This window comes from Abramis brama (assembly GCF_963993115.1).
Source record: "Abramis brama genome assembly, chromosome: 16".
Lineage (NCBI taxonomy): Eukaryota > Metazoa > Chordata > Actinopteri > Cypriniformes > Leuciscidae > Abramis > Abramis brama.
This window is the reverse complement of record NC_139978.1, coordinates 29,331,692-29,352,641: the sequence shown is the minus strand read 5'-3', so window position 1 is coordinate 29,352,641 and position 20,950 is coordinate 29,331,692. Positions and strand designations below refer to the sequence as shown.

General features: G+C 37.1%; 2 protein-coding genes across 2 annotated transcripts in view; one reads left to right on the top strand and one right to left on the bottom strand.

Moving 5' to 3' along the window:
* Positions 1-7,653, bottom strand: part of xpr1a (xenotropic and polytropic retrovirus receptor 1a) — a 67,546-nt gene extending 59,893 nt beyond the window's left edge. Inside the window, exons 1-2 of the mRNA XM_084138442.1 lie at positions 7,217-7,653; positions 1,073-1,124 (exon numbers count right to left, since the gene is read on the bottom strand). Of these exons, the coding sequence (XP_083994568.1) occupies positions 1,073-1,124; positions 7,217-7,285 (121 nt within the window). The 5' untranslated portion in view covers positions 7,286-7,653. The remainder of the gene's footprint in view (positions 1-1,072; positions 1,125-7,216) is intronic.
* Positions 7,654-9,110: 1,457 nt separating this feature from the next.
* Positions 9,111-20,950, top strand: part of acbd6 (acyl-CoA binding domain containing 6) — a 35,267-nt gene continuing 23,427 nt past the window's right edge. Inside the window, exons 1-5 of the mRNA XM_084138441.1 lie at positions 9,111-9,702; positions 10,287-10,351; positions 10,637-10,733; positions 11,994-12,076; positions 16,018-16,123. Of these exons, the coding sequence (XP_083994567.1) occupies positions 9,427-9,702; positions 10,287-10,351; positions 10,637-10,733; positions 11,994-12,076; positions 16,018-16,123 (627 nt within the window). The 5' untranslated portion in view covers positions 9,111-9,426. The remainder of the gene's footprint in view (positions 9,703-10,286; positions 10,352-10,636; positions 10,734-11,993; positions 12,077-16,017; positions 16,124-20,950) is intronic.

Here is a 20,950-nt window from a genome sequence, read left to right as displayed (position 1 = left end):
TCATGTGTTTGTTTTGAGTAAATCATGTTCACATGCAACCTGTGTATTAAAATAATGTAAACCAGGGTGATTATATGCAGGAAAGAGAATTTTGTATGCCAGTAAGCAAAGCCCAGTTAAAATGCAGCTCAGGCTTTCCCTCTTTTCCACCCAAAACGTTTTTAACACAATAAATCTGTTATCCTGACGAACAGACATGCCAACTTTTCTTTCATTTCCCACCTCAACGGAACCCTGAATTCGAAAAACAAGGTCAAAGTGGCCTCCACACACACACACACACACACACACACACACAGAGTCTGACAGTGACATTCAGAAGCACTGACTGGAAAGAACATCTCTTCTTTAGTTTGACAGGACCTTACAAACACACACACGCACACACACACACACACACACACCATCTCCTGAGGGCTGTTAGTTTTTAGTTCCCCGAAAGATGAATGCTAAACTGTGTGGACCTTTTACAGGTGTCTGGCACTGTTATTAATGGCTTACTCAGTCTTGTTTCTGGCAAAATATTCTGTCCTATTGCTCATGACCCAGTTAGCTGACTCATAGGACACTTTAGACTAAAATTCACATCATATCATTTCATAGCACACAAAGCCTGTTGTGTCATGCTTTGCCATGTAATAACACCACAAGAAATCAAGTCATAAAACAGCGAAACTGATACTCTGGCTAGAGGAGCTACTTCAAAGATCACCAGTAACGCCTCTATCCAAACATTCACCTTGACATATACGCATACGCTACATAGGAGGCAAAAATATTAATTTAAAAGTACTAGAACAACATCCTCACTTTGAGACTAAATGACCTGAAACCCAAGAACTTTGTTTACTACTTTGCGACAGTGCTTTAGATAAACCATTTCCCCGCCACACCCCGTCACCCTCACGCCTCATGTATTAATTATAGCTATGCCGAGCTGCCCCACTGTCTTGCAAAAGATGTGGCAGTGCTGCTGAAATGTCCTCTATTTATAGTAAGGAGTTCGTTCTAGACGAGTACGGGATGGAAAAAGGGTTTGGTCGGTTACATGTTCAGAAGGTATTTTCCTTACCTTCTATGGATGGGGCCTGGTCCTGGGCCGCATACAGCATCTCCTTGAAAGCCTGCGTCAGAAAAATAGATACGATAATGATGAGATCACAGTCTCGTGGTACAGGTCAGTGGGGTAATGATGTACAGTATTCTTACACACTCCATTAAAGCAACTTGTTATGGCAAAGATGGTTCACTTGGCTGGATATGTAAGCTAATTGAGGTTACTTCAAATGTTGATCTAACATGCTATAAGGCCATCTAGCATGCTTTTGTTACTTTAAACATGAATATTAAACTCTTTGTGTGAAATGTCTTTCAGTTCTCTGGGAATATGGTTACCTACTTCTGTTAGCATGTCATTAACCTTGAAGATAATAGAAAATCGCTGGACAATTATGCATGATCTGTATGATTTTTCAGAAAACATGCAACTTTATCCCAATGGTAGATTCCCAATGATGATAGATTCACCTTTAGGGCTGCCTCAGTAATTTGAATGCATTTCATTTCATGTCAGTAAGATTATTCTCAGTAATGGGTGCGCCGCGGTTTCATTCAAGATGGGAGATAATGCAGCATTATGAAAAAAGTGTAAAGCATCTTAAAGTTGAAATGTACATTTAAAAACATGCTAGAATGTTTTTTTTTTATGCAAAAGGTGCAGTTATTGCAAAGTTAGGGGCAATTACATTTTTACCTGAATTATTTCCACATTCATTCATTAATTGGAATACAATAAAGGTAAAAGGTACCCAAGCTATTTCAACATATCAGATAGGTCCTTCTATGTAAAATCAATCAAATTTGGGAAACTTCCCCAGCTCAAATGTTTGATTTTTTATTTATACTAAAAAAGTTATACTTTTTTAGTGTATATTTTTAGTTTAATATACAGTATACATTTTTTTCTGAAGAAAGACACACATAAATAGTGATGAAAGCTGTTGGCGACTGTTCAAAAATGGGAAAAGCACTTTTCCCCCCAAGTTTACATGGCTGTAACTCAATTAAGATATCTTAATATTCTTTTATATTTTGGTTTTTAACAAACATTTCTTTTGGTATCTTCATTTTAAATGCCCTATATGGTTCAATCCCAGAGTTATGGAGATCTTTATGCAGCTTCATAAGTAAATTGTGCACATTTTCAGTGGTCAAAAACCAAATGTGGTTCACTTTGCACACAGCTGATACTTATTGCATTTAAAGGGGAATGTCTCAACAACAAATAATATTGAAACTAGAAATGTATCTTGTTTACGTCTATCAAAACAATTGCATACAACATGCCTCTCTCTTTTTTTCTTTTTTGTTACTAAAGTAAACAGATTTAGTAAACATCTCAGTGTAAAAATAAAATAGTGATGCTGCCATGTTTCTAAAGTCATTTTGACTCAGAAAAATACATTTATGACATTTCATATTTTGGATTTCTTGGATTTATGTATTTCTTTCACCACAAAAAAAAAAAAGGATCAAAATAAAAAATTGTATAGGGACCTCTGGTTGAGTTGACATGGAATGATTTTTTACATGATTAAAACAAGGTAATTTAGCCAATCAAGCTAATTTTCTTTACTTGACAAAATATATTTTGCAATGGAGGATTACAGACTCACTTCTCTAAATAAATAAACAAATAATAAGATCTATCGGATGTAGCCCACAAAAACATTTATCAGCACTCAGGGGGCGAAACATTATCTGGTGATTTTCTACACAAGCTCATGTCAGTGCGGGGAACTGCTCAGTCAATATATAGCATACACTGAAATGCATATCTTGACACAATAAAAGACAAATCGCAATCAAGAACATTTATTTGCCAAGCAGAAGACATCCCTAGATCAAGCTGAACGCTAACCAAGACAATTAGGGCTGTATGGATGCTATGAAGACTTCTTTTCACTTTAAACAAATCTCACACTCAAGGTCAAAGCCTGGCCAGTGTGTCCGCCAATGACATAAGAGAATCGCTGCATTGCCATGGCAATAATGATGATGACACAAAGGCTAGTCGTGCTCTCTGGGGTATTCAAGTTATACAACCAATAACTGAAACCAGGATACATGCGCACTATACATCTGCTCTTCCTTCAGAAATATGTGTGCATGCGTCTGTGTGAGATTTGGCCAGATCTTTGCGTCCAGCGAGCCTGACAGCAGATGTCATCCCAGTGGGAGAGGGAGCACAAGTCGCTGTGTGTATATGTGTCTGTGTGTGTAAGTGTGTGTCAGTGCATGTGTGAACAGCAGGTCTGTGAAGTCAGCCAGCAAAGATCCATACATCCCAGCCAGTAAGCAGACCTGCTGCTTTGAAGAATATGAAGAAACAAGCCACATATTCTATATATATATAAATATAAATATACACACAGACAAGTATCACTAGATATTGCTCATACTTAGGGTTAGTGATTTACTCTAAACCCATTATCTAAATTCATTTAAGCTTAAAAACTTGTACTGTTTTGCCTCAGACATGAATTATACCTCAAATGATCATACTAACATTTTCCACCAGTGGACAATAAAACAGGCTAAATAAATCTTATAGATGTACTTTAAAGGAAGGATCAAAGTCATATTTAGGGATCACAAAAATTTGTGGGTGCATGGGCTCTACTGATTTGCAATCTGCAAAAGCCCAACATTTCCTAATAATGCCTTAGCAACAGCCCAGAACACACTAGCAACCACATAGCAACACACATTCATTTTCTCCACAAGGAAATTGATTTTGAACAATAACTTAAAACCTTTAAAGACAGACCTACTGTGAGCTACGAGGTTGTTAATCCATATTTGTTTCTGCTCAACTGTCAGCCATGCGTTATTTCTGGTTATTTTTTAATAATCATTTCAACAGCAGAATTCCTGGTGAAAAAATAAATTACCCATGATTCTGTACAGAAAATTACACCAATCAGAGAGTTTAAAAAAGCAACACACTCCAAAAGAGCTTTTTAGCTCCGCCCACTCCCATGAAGCACGCAAATTATGTAATCTCCCTATGCTTTCAAAATATTGAAATACTCTATATTTGCATATTTTGCAATAAACTTAAAATATATTGTTTTTATGTATAATCAATGTTCAAAATATTTTACGGTATACTCCTCCATCGTTTTAATTTGATTATGCTGTTTCCAATGCTTCATGGGATTGTAGTTCTTTCCTTCACTAAAGCCGTTAAGTACACACAGTTTTGTCTCTATATTTTTGTTCGATTTTTTTTGCTTCAAATCAAAGTTTGTAGATTCACCTCATAGCTGATTGGCCTGGTTCATGGCTTATAACTTAACTTAAACAAAGACTTTTTAAAAATCCCTACGGGAGAAATTAATCCAAAAAAACAAAACAATCTGGAACCAGCACTGCTGAATAAGGCACTCTATTAGCAACTGCATAGCAACACCCTAGCAACGGCCATAAACACACCATCTTTCTCACTCTCTCTTTCTCCCTTCTTAGTCAGGCTTAAAAGTCAAATAAAAGCGATTTAGCTATTTAATATGCACAGCCCGAAGTGTGAATCCTAATTAATTTATCACTCAATCAGTTTGTCAATTTATCGACAGAAAGACTAAACGATTCATCAACCTTCTTTCACCCTTCTACTACTGCAAAGCCCTTTCCATCTTAGCACGTAATTCACTTGATATTTCATAATATTTTCAAGGTCATCCTTTAAATATGTTATGTAAAGTATAAAACAATAAATATTTTGTCTTGTTCAAAGTTTTAAGGGAAGGACTAGGTAAGGAAGTTTGGCCCTTTAAGAAGTTCATTCCTCGTAAGGTTCCTAAAGCCAGTTTATGGACTCAGTTTTATTGCTCAGAGCCTGTGCGGCTGCTTCACATTGACTTTCTGTGGCGCTGTCAGCCACTGGCGGCAAAGCAATACATGAGCAGAGACAGAGTCCATAGTTATCATGGCTTAACTGCTCACAGAGGGACTTCAATGACCAAACATTAATAAATTCGGCTTTTCTTTGGGATACACTCTATAAGACAGAGCTGTATCACATTGTATTAAATGTAGCTGAAAAAAGATGTTCGTCTTCATCTTGTAAATCAGATCTTAGACTCTCACTACTGCACAATCTGTCACTGTATGTAAAAAATAGAGCCAGACAGTTCATTGATATGGCTGTACAGTGCTGGAAAGGATATTGCTAATCCGTCTGTGTCACATAAACGGTAAACACAGTTCACAAATCCATTTAACATTCCCTGTAGTGTCAAATGACAGGCTGAACATTATGAATTAAACTATTTTCCTTGAGTCCTTTGTCTTGTCCTTGACAGATCAAGCTGGAATCTCACTGCAGTCCGTTCACACGTGCAAATTGGCACATGCGGCCAGTAACTGAGGTTTGATGGTGAAAGTCAGATGCAACAGATATAGAGGCACCATGCCACTAAATCACTTGAGAATATCTGCATGTCATTTCTATTAAATGGTCAAAGACTAATCAATCTGCCAAACTATGTGAAAACAAAGAATTACTACAGAATAGACTGGATAAATACATTTTGTTTACAATAGTCGCAGGAGTTCATGGTTCTCCGTCTGATTACAGATTCAGTGCTCCAGACAAAGGAATTCTCCTGCTTTGCGCCAAGACACATGCTGAAGCCCTGACCATCCATCATCACACAACAAATACCATTGATTTATTGTCTAACTGTGCAGTCAGTCAATAATTTCACAGCACAGAAACAATAAATAAATCAACATGAGATTAAAATCTGGCTTGAAATCCTTCATTATTCAACAGTTTGAATGACCAGTTCAACATTTTTTTTCAAAACTAATTACATGACAGTCACTAATACTACTACAAATAATAATAATTCCTCAATTAATTTTAATTGAGAATGTTCTTCTGATTCATTTTAAATGAGAATGAAATTGTTTTATTTTAGGCAGAATTACATCCTCCTAAAGCTGAGGCTTGATAGTGGGGCATGTTATATTTGGCGATGGATATACCATGAATCTCTCGGAGCTCTTTCCTTTGTTCATAATTCATAAAACTAATGGTGGATGGAAACCTTAGAAACCATGGACTGAAGCTGTATTTAACCTTTTGTTAATGAAGAAAAATGTGTGCATTATTATACCTACTATTACATGTATTATACTATTATACCATTATTATATGTTGTGGAAATTATGCATACATTTTTTGCCATTTTTTAATGCTATATTATATTTAATAAGAACAATCAGAAATCATGATTATCAATTTACTGTATATACATTATATGCTGGTAGAAAGAAAGAAAGAAAGAAAGAAAGAAAGAAAGAAAGAAAGAAAGAAAGAAAGAAAGAAAGAAAGAAAGAAAGAAAGAAAGAAAAAGATTTCTCAGCAGAAATACTTTGAACTCAGCAAATTAATTGATGCAGACATAAAGTGGGCGAGCAAGCTAATTACATCGAATGACCTTTCTGGCTTAATTCCAAAACAATAAGAAGAAAATAAAGGAAGAATTTAGGCGAGTTCACTTAATATAACTTTACAATTCTCTTATATTGAAACATAATTGATTATATAGATAGTTTATTATTATTATTATTATTATTATTATTAATTTAAGTGATTCTTCTTTGTGCCAAATGTGCAGGCAGGTGATTGGCGATGCTCCAGACGCGCGAGAGTGTCAAGAAACCAGAATAAAATCAATAACTGAAATTTCAAAAAGGAACAAAAACCATTAAAATATACAAACATAAATAAAATTGTCCAGATGTAAAAGCTGCCAAAGGGTCCCTCATTAATACCAAAGACCCTGAAAAGGCAATTAATTATGAAATTATCATGTAGGTATTGTAATTCAATACAAAAATGACAAAAAAGTGAATTTAGCAATTGATTATTTTCCAGAAACATCATTGCTTCACCTTATGTCTGATACGATTTATTTTTTTAAATACATGCAGGTCATTTAACTTAAGCCTGTAACCCATCTTTCTTTGCTTACACATAATATTTACACTAATATTTACACTATTCAAATCAAACAATCCGCTGAAGTTCTGCTCCGCAAATCTGAACAGGCTTCTGGAACCTCTGAGTTGCTTCTCAGTCTCTAGACTAGGACGCAACTACGGACTACATGCACCATGTAAAATTCATACATAAATCTCTCACCTCGTATTGAATATATTGTTTCCTCCATTCTGGAGTAATATGGGCGGACAGGTGCTCCGCAAACTTCATGCTGGCGGAGCAGATATCCACAGTCGGACTATAATAATATCCTCGGGTCGGACAGCGGCTTCTTTGGGGCTTTTGTTATTTCTGTCACTAAGTTACGGAGCCTCATGCGTTGCGTTGCTTTCCGCTCTGTCTAAATCAAGTCCGGTCTATCACAGTCCACTATTCCCCGGTCCCACATATTACCCCGTTCAAAGTAAAACCCGGAACTTAGAGACTAAAAGAAACCTCGTCCGACTCCCCAAAACAGGTGCCTGAATGACAGCGCTACAGCCCCAGTGCGGGCGAATCTGGGAGTGACTTTCTCTCTCCAGACTCTCTGGGCGTTTGTGAAGAAGCTGTTGTCCGCCATCAGCGCGCGCTGAGTGAGTGAGTGAAAGACGCATGTGCGTCACCGCGCACCGCGAGGCGCGTTTACAAATAGGCTTGTTGTTTGTGATTAATCATGCCCTTTGGCTTAATATTTTAGAAATAAAGTTTAACTTTTTTTTATTGTTGTATTCTAAAGCCTGGTTTCACAGACACATTAAGTAAGACTTAACATTTAAGAAACTTTAGTTGACGTGCCTTAGAAAAAAAACATTACTGGTGTGCAGCTTGAGACTAAACAATATGGCACTGACATGTTTTAAGATATGTTAGTGCAAGTTGCTTTCAGTTAAAACAGCTCTTGCATTTTAGAGTAAAATGCTTAAACCTTGTCTGTGAAACCAGAAGTAAATATTTCTTAATAGTGAAGAAGCTGTAAAAACAATTAAAGTTTTAATAAGTAGCCTATAATCTTGCAAATATTTCTTAACATATTGTATATATGATCTTATGATATATATGATCTTATGATATATATATATATATATATATATATATATATATATATATATATATATATATATATATATATATATATGGTTAGATAATTATTTTTATTTGTTATAATATGATTATAGCTATGTTAATATTAATATAATGATGCACATGCGTATGACATAATTATGATATTGATATCATAATAAGGCTATGCCAAAATTCTATAATTTAGCCTACACGTTCTTTCCCAACTTGGTTGATGGTGGTGGTTTATTTCTTGGAAAAATAGACATTTTATAACAAGCTGACCTACTTATCTCTATATTTAGCATACAAGAGAGCATAAACACTTTCAAAAAGTACAAAAAACATCACAAAATATATCAGTATATTCACTGATAGATAATCAGGATTAAAATTACATTAATGATTTAAATACACAATAAACAAAAAGAAAGTTAAAATTAGACATCCAGCAGGCCATCTGTGCCCTTCACTCGTGTTTATGTTAAACATATTTACTTACATTTTACTGATGTATTGCTTGCTGACTCAAGGCCATAGAGAGCTGATTTATGCCTACAGCTTTATGTTGTAATATTTTTGCACACCAGGGTGGCGAATTTAGCTTCTGGGCAACAGTTTCGGACTACTACCGTTCTCCAAACAGAAATGTATATATATAAAAAATACAGTTTAAAAAAAATGGTTAAATTAAATATTTTATAAAATTTAACAATTTAGTTAATGAGCAAGGGCATTGCACTGGCAGGAATAACAGCGAGATTCGCCTGGGAAAATGTGATTTGTGTGTCATCTAGTGGACAATGTTTGCATTGCAAAAATCTTTTTTGCATTGCAAAAAATAAATGAATATCAGGAAATGACCACTAAGAAAAGTTTGTTGTAAATGTAAATTAAATGTTTGTAGCCCTTCTGAGTTTGACTTGAATTCTGTCTGCGTTCTAAGTTCTTTGAAATTGCAATGGCCAATACTTCATGTTATTATGTCATATATAGTACAGCAAGATCTATAGTAATGTAATAGATGATACGTCTATAAAGTTCGTGAACGGTTGCAATATTGATTTTGATTTAATTTCATGCGTTTACTCTACTGTAAAACGGTAGGACCTAAAAACCGGCCGCAGGACGCACTCGTGCCTATTATTGTGACGTACAACTCACGGACCAATTCTCAAAACAAGTCCGACTGAATCGGATTACGGATAACGTACTGTAGCAGTCAACTGTCTGCGCTGGTTTTATTAGTAATTAATAATAATTAAAGCACAAATACTGTTGATTGCCCCTATAAGGCATCTTCATTATCTTCAATGGCGTCCCGATCTCCGTCCTCCTCCCCAGACTCAGCGACAGGCTCCGGTACTGATCCAGCCCGGCCTGACACCGGAGAGCCGCTCGGTGGAGGATCCGACTCGGATTCAGATTTCGGATTAGGGAAGTTTGATTGTGGTTCTGCGGATACAGCGCTTCGATTAGACGGAGCAGAACTGGAGAATGAGTTCGAGGTGGCAGCGGACCGGGTCAGAGATCTCGCCCAGACAGCCAGTAGAGAGCAGCTGCTGTATCTGTACGCCAGGTTCAAACAGGTAAACAGAGCCTACTTGTCTTTTCTTTTAGTTTTTACCATATCTGATACTCTACAATCATAATAAATTTACGACGCGTTGAGATTATTCGTGATTTTATTGATTTTTATTTACTTATATATTTTTGGTTACACTTTATTTTAAGGTGTCATTGTTACAGTGTAATTATACATTTAAGGACTGAGTAATACTAGGTAATATAAATTAACAACATTTACTTACATTCGGGTTAGGGTAGGATTAGGGTTTGGTTTAGGTTTAGTTCGTGTAATTATGCATAATTTACTGTTATTACTGTGGTAAGTACATAACATATGTAACAGGGAAACTGTAAAATGAAGCGTTAAGTTACCATTTTTCTTAACAATGAATGATGGCTAATACAAAGTTACCCAAAATGTTATGTAGTAAAAATAACTAGTAATGGTGTTTTGAAGTAAATTATAGTTTCCATGCTAAGTTTTGTAAACTCTGACAGATGACCGTGCCTGTTGGTTATGAAGTCGAAAAACATTGGACACTGGGATCAGTTATTTGAGCATTTGTCATATAAGTAAATATATTAATAAACTTATGTTTGACAGGTCAAAGTTGGAAAGTGCAATACAGCAAAACCTGGTTTCTTCGATTTCGAGGGTCAGAGAAAATGGTAAGACTCTTAACAAGTCATGTTTCATGCTAAATCTGAATTTTGATTTGGGCTCATTTCATAGTTGACAGTGACATTTGTTGTCATCATAACTCCAGCCACCTGATTAATACTATGAATATTGTTGGCTCTTATGACAAATTGCTTGTAATTTTCCTCAGTTTCTTGGATATAACCATCCGCTAAATGAATAAATAAATCCACTTTGTGTCCAATAATATGAGCTTTTTGAGAAAGAAAAAAAATTGAATCTTTAAAGTCTGAGAGAGTGCTTCCTGTTTACAGGTCAGCATGGAAACAGCTGGGGGACATGAGTGCAGAGCAGGCCATGCAGGAGTACGTGTCCTGTGTACATGCCCTGGATCCAGAAGGCAGCGAGAAGGTAAATATTAAACTTACTGTAGGGGTAATTGCATAAGGGGATGAAAACAAGGTTTTTCTTTGGTCTTTTGCGATAAAATTGTTTGATGTACTATGATATTGATGTGAACTGATATTCACAAGTCCCAGTCCACCTATATAAGTTATGGATTAACAGATTTGCATAGTATTGTTTTGATAGATTGTCACTTGTCAACTTGGAGATGGATTTGTTGCTCGCAAATAAAGCAAGACATTAATCAGTATTTTTTTTTTTTTCATGCAAATAAACTTTACTTCTAGTAAGTGGATCTGTGCTGTAATGTTACTGTGTTACTGAATAACATGTCCAGAAGAGGGCAGTCTCTGATTGTGCAGTTGTGGTTGTGAACTCCTGAAACAGGTAGTTCCCTTGGTTTTGAGTATCTATCTATCTATCTATCTATCTATCTATCTTCCTGCTTTTTACCCATAATCCACATATCAGAGCAGATACATCCCCCTTCATTGATACTGCTGCAAGTAACCCAGCCTGACTGCCATCCAGACCAGCACAAAAGCACATAAACAAATTCCCCACCCTTCAGAATGAACTGATTGTGTTAGTGTGTTAAAAAGAAGGCAGGCAGCTCCATTACAAGGTAGAGAAAGAGCCCCTGGCGAGGGAAGAGAGACAATAGCTAGTTGCTGACCTCCTGTGCACTTCTGTTGATACGTGCACTTGCTGTGGAGGGGGAAAAAAAAGTGCACAAATTTACGGTATTTTAATGCAAGCCTGCTATTCAAACAGAAGTGCAGATGCAGCACTTTTCTGCCCTGAACTATAATATTTTGAAGTCATTGAATTAAAAATGCTGTATAATAGAGCTGGCCGGCTGCACAAAGCAATTTTAATCTTTTCCTCAGCGAGATCCACCAGTGGTTGAATATCCAGAGTCCTTTGTGCTCTTGCTGTTGCCAAGTGCTGTGCTATCTGAAAAAAGGGAAGAAAAGTGAATATAACAATGTCAAATATACAAAACCTGTCAAGTCTAGCAACATGTGCAATGTCCTGCCAGATTTCTGTCTTATTTGAACTCGACGGAGGCGTATTGTACCTTTCTCTTGTAAACTAAACTGAGAGTGACTACTATGCTATGGGCTACTGTTGTGTTTCTGTCTTATATAGTTTCATGTCCTGTTTCTTCAGCAGGCGAGGGATTTCACTTCAGTTTTGTGGCTTTAAATGGATCTCTAGGCTTCACTTGTGGGCATTATGACAGTTTTCTGTTTCTTTTTTTAGTCGTCGGAGCGAAGGGGAGGATATAATAGAACTGGATTCGGTGGGCCAGCGGTTAGCTCTCTATACCAGGAGGAAAAAATAAGGTAACAAGTCTTGCTTATGAATATGATTATTTTATTGTAATTTGTTATTTGATCCAGTGATCACTCTTGTATCAGTGATGCATGATTCATTTTCCTGCTCAAGGAACTCATGGATACCAGACGCCCCGTTGCTTCTTCCAATGAGACAAATTAAGGGCTGAATTCACATGGTTTTACCTCTTAAATTAACAGTATTAGTATGCAAGCATAGGGGGTGAAGAGGCCTTAGGAAGCAGTGGAATATAATTACTTTTTTATGATTATATCAATGATAGGAATGTAAAATGGATCCAGGCATGGATGGATAAAGAAATATATGGAAGTATCAATACAACAGGGGTTCGTTCCCCAAGTTGACGTGTCCCGGGAGAATGTGAGTCGTTCATTGGGGACGGAAAAGCAAAGAGGCAATTATCATCCCGTTCCCCCTCCTCTCCTCCCATTTGTCGCTCGCTGAGCGTCCCATTTCGGGCGTGACCCAATCAGACCGCCATGCAGACTGCTTCACTGCCTTCCAATTTCCAAGCTCTGTGATTGAGAGCCCTCCTGCATATTCAAACCTCTCGTTAGCATTGTATTAGAGCGTCTTAATGGATTCTGCATTGCCCGATTGCAAAACCAGATGACCTGTAACTCCAGGACCATCTCATTTTTTAATTTATTTTTGCTTAAACTCACTTGAGAAACAACAGCCGATAAGCTGATCTAATAATCCTGTGCTTCTGCAGTAATCATGAATGAGGACGCTTCATTCACTGTAGAATGCATGATAGATGAGTTGTTCTGTGACGCCTTGGAGAGAGATGAATCAGATTGATCTGATCTGATTGATGGGAGCAGAGGTGTCAGTTTCAGAATTTCTGGCTATTTTGGAGGGCAGTGTGTATGTGTCAGCTCTGCTCATCACTGATTGATGATGTTAAAGGGATGGTCCACCCAAAAAATTCAAATTCTGTCATCATTTACAGCCTCATGTCGTTACAAACATGTAGGACTTTCTTCTGTGGAACATAAAAGATGATATTTTGAAGATTGTTGGTAACCAAACAGTTTCAGTTCCATTGTATGGACAAAAATACAATGAACCTCAATGGGAACTAAAGTTTAAATTTTTTGGAGAACTATCCCTTTAACATTACCTGGTGTGCAAGAAGGATTCGAGACGGATCATGCAGTAAAACTTAAAGGTTATTCATTATATTTTAATATCTATGTTTTAGTCTTTTAAGATTCCCCTGTATAATCTGCATTGAGGTCTGTGTGTGAAAACTTGGTCTTTTGTTTGGTCTCTCACTAGTCAGAAAACGTTGATCAAGCGTTGTGGAATGACAGAGTAGCCAGTGACCTTCCCAGAATGCTCAGCGGCATCGCTGATGCCATGTCGTTTATCAGTGGGCCATTAATCAGGTGTAAGCGTGGGCTTGTGTGCGTGTGTGTACTCGGGCTTCAGGAGCACAGGCCAGCATCAGTCTGACGAATGAGCAGTTTTATTGATTAGTTGCCCCGGGAGACGGATGATGCCCACATGGCACAGACACACTGGGTCACGGTAAGACCACAAACACTCACATATTCATCCTTATTTACTATGAGTGAGATAAGGCCAGGTTTAGTGCACGCATGCATGGGCATAAGCCATTTTCCATGAATACGGTGGACGTTGGTGTCCCATTACTTTTAAGCACAGATTTGTTATTGAATTTGTTCTGAGAATTATTTGATATGTTATACAAACTATTATATTACATAAATGTAAGATAGCAAGATGTCGTAGCTAATTTTAAACACCAACATTTTTTGTTTACCCCTTAAAATTCTGATTTGGGCCTGTCACAAAAGGTAACCTTCATGAATACAATAAAATAAAATACGATTATGGTTATGTCATAATTGTGACATAATCTGATGTCAAATTCATGTTACAAACTAGCTTAATTTAGGCTAAATTTACAACCATGTTTCTTTTCCATAGATAGATTTATTTTTAATTTTATAAATTCTGCGTATTTAACTGTAGTTTTGAAAATGACGAAATGTAGGATACACTTTTACCCAATCTAGCATGGTAATCTTTTAATTTTCTTTATTATTTTTAATTATTATATTTTTATTTTTTAATTTATTATTATTATTATTTTATTTTTATTTTTTTATAAAAAAAAATGTTGCATATTTAACTCTAATTTTAAAAATGACAAAATTTAGGATAAATTTACAACACTTGTCTTGTACCCATTCTAACATTAGTAGTTTTTGTTTTAATTAATACATTTTGTATATTTAACGTCAATTTTAAAAATCACCAAATGTAGGATCAATTTACAACCCTCTTATCCATTGTGACATATTTTTTAATTTGATCAATTTTGCCTACTTTAATAAAACAAAAACACAGATTTAAAAAAAAAGAAGAATTTCAGGCCCTTTTTGAACCTTATTTGTGGAAACTGCAATAAATGTTTTTGTCTTACTGTAAGTAATTCGTTGTGTTGTAGGGTGTCTTTCCATTTTTATGCTGACGATATTCAGATCTATTTACCAATCAATAGAAATGTCAAATCTTGGCTAGCACAATTTTTTTTATCTTTAAATGACACGATTTCTAACCTACAAAACTTTAGATATGGCTTTGTTCATGCATGTATTACTTCTCGGTTAGATTACTGCAACTCTCTATTCTCTAAATCTGGTATTTCCAACTGGTCCAAAATACTGCTGCCAGATTTCTACAGAAAAGTCATAAAAGCGATCACATCACTCCAATTCTGAGGGCTTTTCATTGGCTGCCTATTCAGTTCAGAATTATTTGTTCACAAAACCTTACATAACCAAGCTCCCATATATCTAGTTGAACTGCTGCATCCTTACACCCCCTCCAGAAGTCTAAGATCAAGTGACCAGAACCTTATTTTTGTCTCTTTCCCTGTGGTTGAGCCACGGCTATGGAATAACCAGCCTTTAGATTAGATTAGACTGGCACCTTCCCTCATGATTTTTAATTCTCTTTTTAAAACGTATTTGTTCTCCCTGTCCTAGTGTTTTTAACTAGAATTGATCTTTTTGAGGCATATGAAATGTAAGATGCCAGGCGTAACATGCATCAAGTTTTGCACACAATTAATGCATTTATTCAGTTGGTATCAGACTTTTCCCACCACTGTGTGCATATATTTAATATTTCTATTTTGTGTCAGTCTGTTGATTGTGTATTAGAAATACTCTGACTGATTCAGTCTCAGATATCAGTTCATTTAAAGTTGGCCCGCCTGTATTTCCTGTCTCTCTCAGGCACGGAGGTCCCGTCCGCTGCTAGTCTCATCTGCCCTGCCCCCTGTAATGAGAGTGAGGGGCGGCCACACAATAGGGCTCCAAATGCAATTAATCTGCCATCCTGCATGGGCAAGAGGGGCAGGGGTAAATCTCTTAATGAGATTTCTCCAACCAACTGTACCTCGTCCCCTGTAACCCTTTTTCTTTCTCTCTCTCGATCTCTTGCTCTGCCCTGCCTGGTTCGGCCCAAATGCCACAAGGTGATTAGAGAGGAAAATAATTAAAACTGCTGTGGTGAGCGCCAGCCTCCTGAGAATGCGCCACAGAGGTGGATGGGCATGTAACCATGAGATGCCTGCCAGTAACATGATTTTTGTGCCTGTGCGCATCAGTTTGGCCCTGTTTAGCCTGGCATTATCTTGGATCATCTCATCACTCAGTCATATTTATTTACAGGGTTCAGATTTTCTAGCGTCAACCTTGACCCTGGTTATGTAACATTAAGAATAGACTATTGGTTTCTTATTTCGTTACTATGATTTAATGCTATTCCATCAGATGTTCTTTAATTCATTTCTATGACATTTCGTAAAAGCCTCTTGGAATTGCTCCGTTTATTATTGCTTGAAATTTTTTCAGGGTATTTTCTTTTCTGTTGTGTTTGACTTCAGGGAAGAGGACAAAAATATTTTCGACTTCTGTCGAGAGAACAACATCGAACACGTCAGCAAGGCCATCAGCTCCAAGAAAGTGGACGTGAACACAAGGGACGAAGAGGTTGGCTTTTTCTTATATTTATACATTTTATAAATGTAGTAGTATTTTTTATAATTTGATACATTTTTTAAATACTAAAAATTAAGCATTTAACAGCATATTAGACTGAATTCTGAAGGATCATGTGACACTGAAGACTGGAGTATTGATGCTGAAAATTCAGCTTCTCCATCACAGGAATAAATTACATTTTAAAACATATTAAAATAGAAAATGGTTATTTTAATTTGTAATGATATTTCACAATATTACAGTTTTACTGTATTTTTGATCAAATAAATTCAGCCTTGGTGAACATAAAAGACTTCTTTCAAAAACATTTATAAAAAAATATATTTTTATTTATTTACACGAGTAAAGTGAACTTTAAAAGACATTCCCTGTTCAGTGTGTAGGGACCTTGTGAACCGCACCCTACTCTCTCTCTCTATCCATGTAAAGAGATCAGTCCTCGGTATTTCCCACACGGCTAAAACTCCAAAGGTCACTGGATGCACCATTCATCCTCTCATCCCATTTTTATTCATACATCACCGTGACCAACTGGCCCGTTTCATTTCTTTCAGCACTCCAATTCTGAAAGTGGGGAACCAGTTGGCTCAGCATCAGGTCGGCCAGATGGCAGCCTTTGTCAGTCCACCATTGTTCGCCTCGCTATAGTGCAGTTCAACAGATGAACCAATAGAGGGCACTGGTGAATTGAAATCTGGTGTGTAGACTTTCAGGCCCAACTACACTGATTTACATGGGGATGTGAATTAGAGAAGAAAACTGGTGGAATATTTTAAATTATAATATTTATTATAATCAATTCGCTTTTTTGTTGTAGCTGTGGCATAGCCTGTGTCTGTAGTGTACAGGTGTGTGTTTGAATCAGGCTTCCCTTCTCGATCCATTTCTTTTTCTCATGCAATGAATAACTTTCATGTAATTATATATATATATATATATATATATATATATATATATATATATACAGTGAGGAAAATAAGTATTTGAACACCCTGCTATTTTGCAAGTTCTCCCACTTAGAAATCATAGAGGTGTCTGAAATTGTCATCGTAGGTGCATGTCCACTGTGAGAGACATAATCGGAAAAAAAAAAATCCAGAAATTACACTGTATGATTTTTTAACTATTTATTTGTATGATACAGCTGCAAATAAGTATTTGAACACCTGAGAAAATCAATGTTAATATTTGGTACAGTAGCCTTTTTTTGCAATTACAGAGGTCAAACGTTTCCTGTAGTTTTTCACCAGGTTTGCACACACTGCAGGAGGGATTTTGGCCCACTCCTCCACACAGATCTTCTCTAGATCAGTCAGGTTTCTGGGCTGTCGCTGAGAAACACGGAGTTTGAGCTCCCTCCAAAGATTCTCTATTGGGTTTAGGTCTGGAGACTGGCTAGGCCACGCCAGAACCTTGATATGCTTCTTACAGAGCCACTCCTTGGTTATCCTGGCTGTGTGCTTCGGGTCATTGTCATGTTGGAAGACCCAGCCTCGACCCATCTTCAATGCTCTAACTGAGGGAAGGAGGTTGTTCCCCAAAATCTCGCAATACATGGCCCCGGTCATCCTCTCCTTAATACAGTGCAGTCGCCCTGTCCCATGTGCAGAAAAACACCCCCAAAGCATGATGCTACCACCCCCATGCTTCACAGTAGGGATGGTGTTCTTGGGATGGTACTCATCATTCTTCTTCCTCCAAACACGTTTAGTGGAATTATGACCAAAAAGTTCTATTTTGGTCTCATCTGACCACATGACTTTCTCCCATGACTCCTCTGGATCATCCAAATGGTCATTGGCAAACTTAAGACGGGCCTTGACATGTGCTGGTTTAAGCAGGGGAACCTTCCGTGCCATGCATGATTTCAAACCATGACGTCTTAGTTTATTACCAACAGTAACCTTGGAAACGGTGGTCCCAGCTCTTTTCAGGTCATTGACCAGCTCCTCCCGTGTAGTTCTGGGCTGATTTCTCACCTTTCTTAGGATCATTGAGACCCCACGAGGTGAGATCTTGCATGGAGCCCCAGTCCGAGGGAGATTGACAGTCATGTTTAGCTTCTTCCGTTTTCTAATGATTGCTCCAGCAGTGGACCTTTTTTCACCAAGCTGCTTGGCAATTTCCCCGTAGCCCTTTCCAGCCTTGTGGAGGTGTACAATTTTGTCTCTAGTGTCTTTGGACAGCTCTTTGGTCTTGGCCATGTTAGTAGTTGGATTCTTACTGATTGTATGGGGTGGACAGGTGTCTTTATTCAGCTAACGACCTCAAACAGGTGCCTCTAATTTAGGATAATAAATGGAGTGGAGGTGGACATTTTAAAGGCAGACTAACAGGTCTTTGAGGGTCAGAATTCTAGCTGATAGACAGGTGTTCAAATACTTATTTGCAGCTGTATCATACAAATAAATAGTTAAAAAATCATATATTGTGATTTCTGGATTTTTTTTTTTTTTAGATTATGTCTCTCACAGTGGACATGCACCTACGATGACAATTTCAGACCCCTCCATGATTTCTAAGTGGGAGAACTTGCAAAATAGCAGGGTGTTCAAATACTTATTTTCCTCACTGTATATATCTCAAATGTAAATTTATGTCCCTGTTACACTTCATTTTCCTGGTTAAAAAAAACATTACATAAAGTAAATACAACCAAATACAATTCTATTTTGTATTTTTACACTAACTATGTAATGTTCTTTTTAATAAATCAAGTATACATCAAGTTAGATTTCATCAAGTTAGTTTTTTAATGCATTTTTACATTTATTCCAAAATAATAACTAAAGTCAGAAACAATTTAAATAATACATATTATTTGTGAACTAATGTTCAGCTTTTCTTTTTAATAGTCAACTTATTTTCAGCAGTCATAAAGCGTATACATACACTGGTCACAGACACGAAGAGTAATTTCCCCAAGCTGACTGCTCACTAAAACCCCCCACAGTCATCATGTTTTCAGCCCATTTCAAGTTTGATTTTGACATGACATAAAGCTATCATATCTAAGTGGCTGAGTTGTTTACTTAATTTTAAAGGCACACTATGCAGTTTCTGTTTTTCTCAAACAGCGACCCCTAGAGTCGCTGTGGAGTACTTGTATTTAACGTTACTGCCGTAAATACCACTCACACAGAGCCGTCTCTGCACTCTTCCGACAGCGCTTTTTTTCGTTTTCTTTGTCGACTCTGCCATGATTCACGTCTGAAATGCGTGCTGGTGTTTTCTTTTAGAAGCTGCTTCATATGTTGTTGATGTATGTGACGTCGTGCCGTAAAGCAAGTCGTAAATCTCGCGAGATTTGGCGGGGCGCCACCTCTCAAACTTGCATTGCTGGTTTTGCCAGCGTTGTCCCCCCCTGCTTTGCTATCGGGATGATTCGCCCTACTACGAGTTCGTTTACCATCAAAATGATTTCGAAGCTGTTATATTAAGGTACAAATCTTGCATAGTGTGTCTTTAATTAGTCTTCCCATTAACCCATCATTGTCTTCATTCAGGCCGCACACGAAAACAAGAGGTGGGATTTATTGCACAAACCTATCATATACAATCATATCGCAATGGAGGCATTGCCTCCTCTCATGTGACTTTCCCCCCATTCATTCTCAACTACCCCCCCATCAAACTCTCCGCTCACTTTGGGGGTCTGTTAAAACTCAATGGGCTCAGGGGAGGCAAGATTCCCACTGTAACTTTACCTGTGGGTGTCGCTGTTGGACAGTTTTTACTTTATAAAAACATGTGACTTTTAAACTTTTTAATGTCACATTTTGTAATATTTGCGTTGTTTTATTTTTGTAATATCGATTATTTTCTCATCCAGTTTTTTTGGAGGAGACACTGCCTCCCTTGGGTTGATTTTTCTGTGATCTTCCACCGATGCTGCGCTACATGCTCAAGGTCACACCTGTGAGAAACAAGCCTTGCTTCTAGCTTGAAGCCCTAAACACACTCTCTAACTCACTGCAGCATTAAGATGTGATGTACGCGGTACGCACTCTGCTCTGAACATAATGCCATTTGATGTTTTCAGCGGAGGCTGTTGCCAGTGGTTTAATTTGGGCTGAGATGAGCTTCATAGCTGCCATTTGACCTCCTACAGGTCGGCCCGTCTCTGCAGGGGTCAAATACATTACCCTTAATGTACACGTGCAAGTGGGTGCGGGGCAGCGGGGAAACAATCTCTGTGATGATGACAATAGATCCGAATAAACTGGGAAACTTTGAGTTATTCAGGTGGGATGATAGTGGATTGTTAGCAGAGGGGTGCTGGGACCTGGGGGAAGTACCACACGCTTTACACTTCACTGCTGGAGAAAGGGTAGAATGGACTGCATAACCATGGACACACGCGCACTGAAGGTGGACGTGATTATTCCGGTTTGTCTGTGTTTTTTTTTTTTTTCAGTCTGAGAAACTGATTAAATGCAAAAACTGACTGAAAAACTCCTTTGTCTTAAAAGTTTTTTATATTGTTTAGATATTTCTGGGCCTTCACTTATAATAATGATAATAATAACGTTATCTAGGCTTAGATAGAAAATATTGTATTTGGATATGTACGGTGAGGTCCAAATGTTTGAGAATTTTTTATTTTATTTATCAATTCCTATTATATTATATTATATTATATTATTAAAGACATTGACTATCTTAAACTTAAACTGAGATAGTCAGTTTATTAGTGAGATTTGTTTATTTTCAATGTGGGTAATTTTTTTCCTCACATCATTGTTCTAATAATATATTAAGTAATGAAAAACAATGGTATTAACATATAACATTTTTAGATTTAAGTATTCTCAC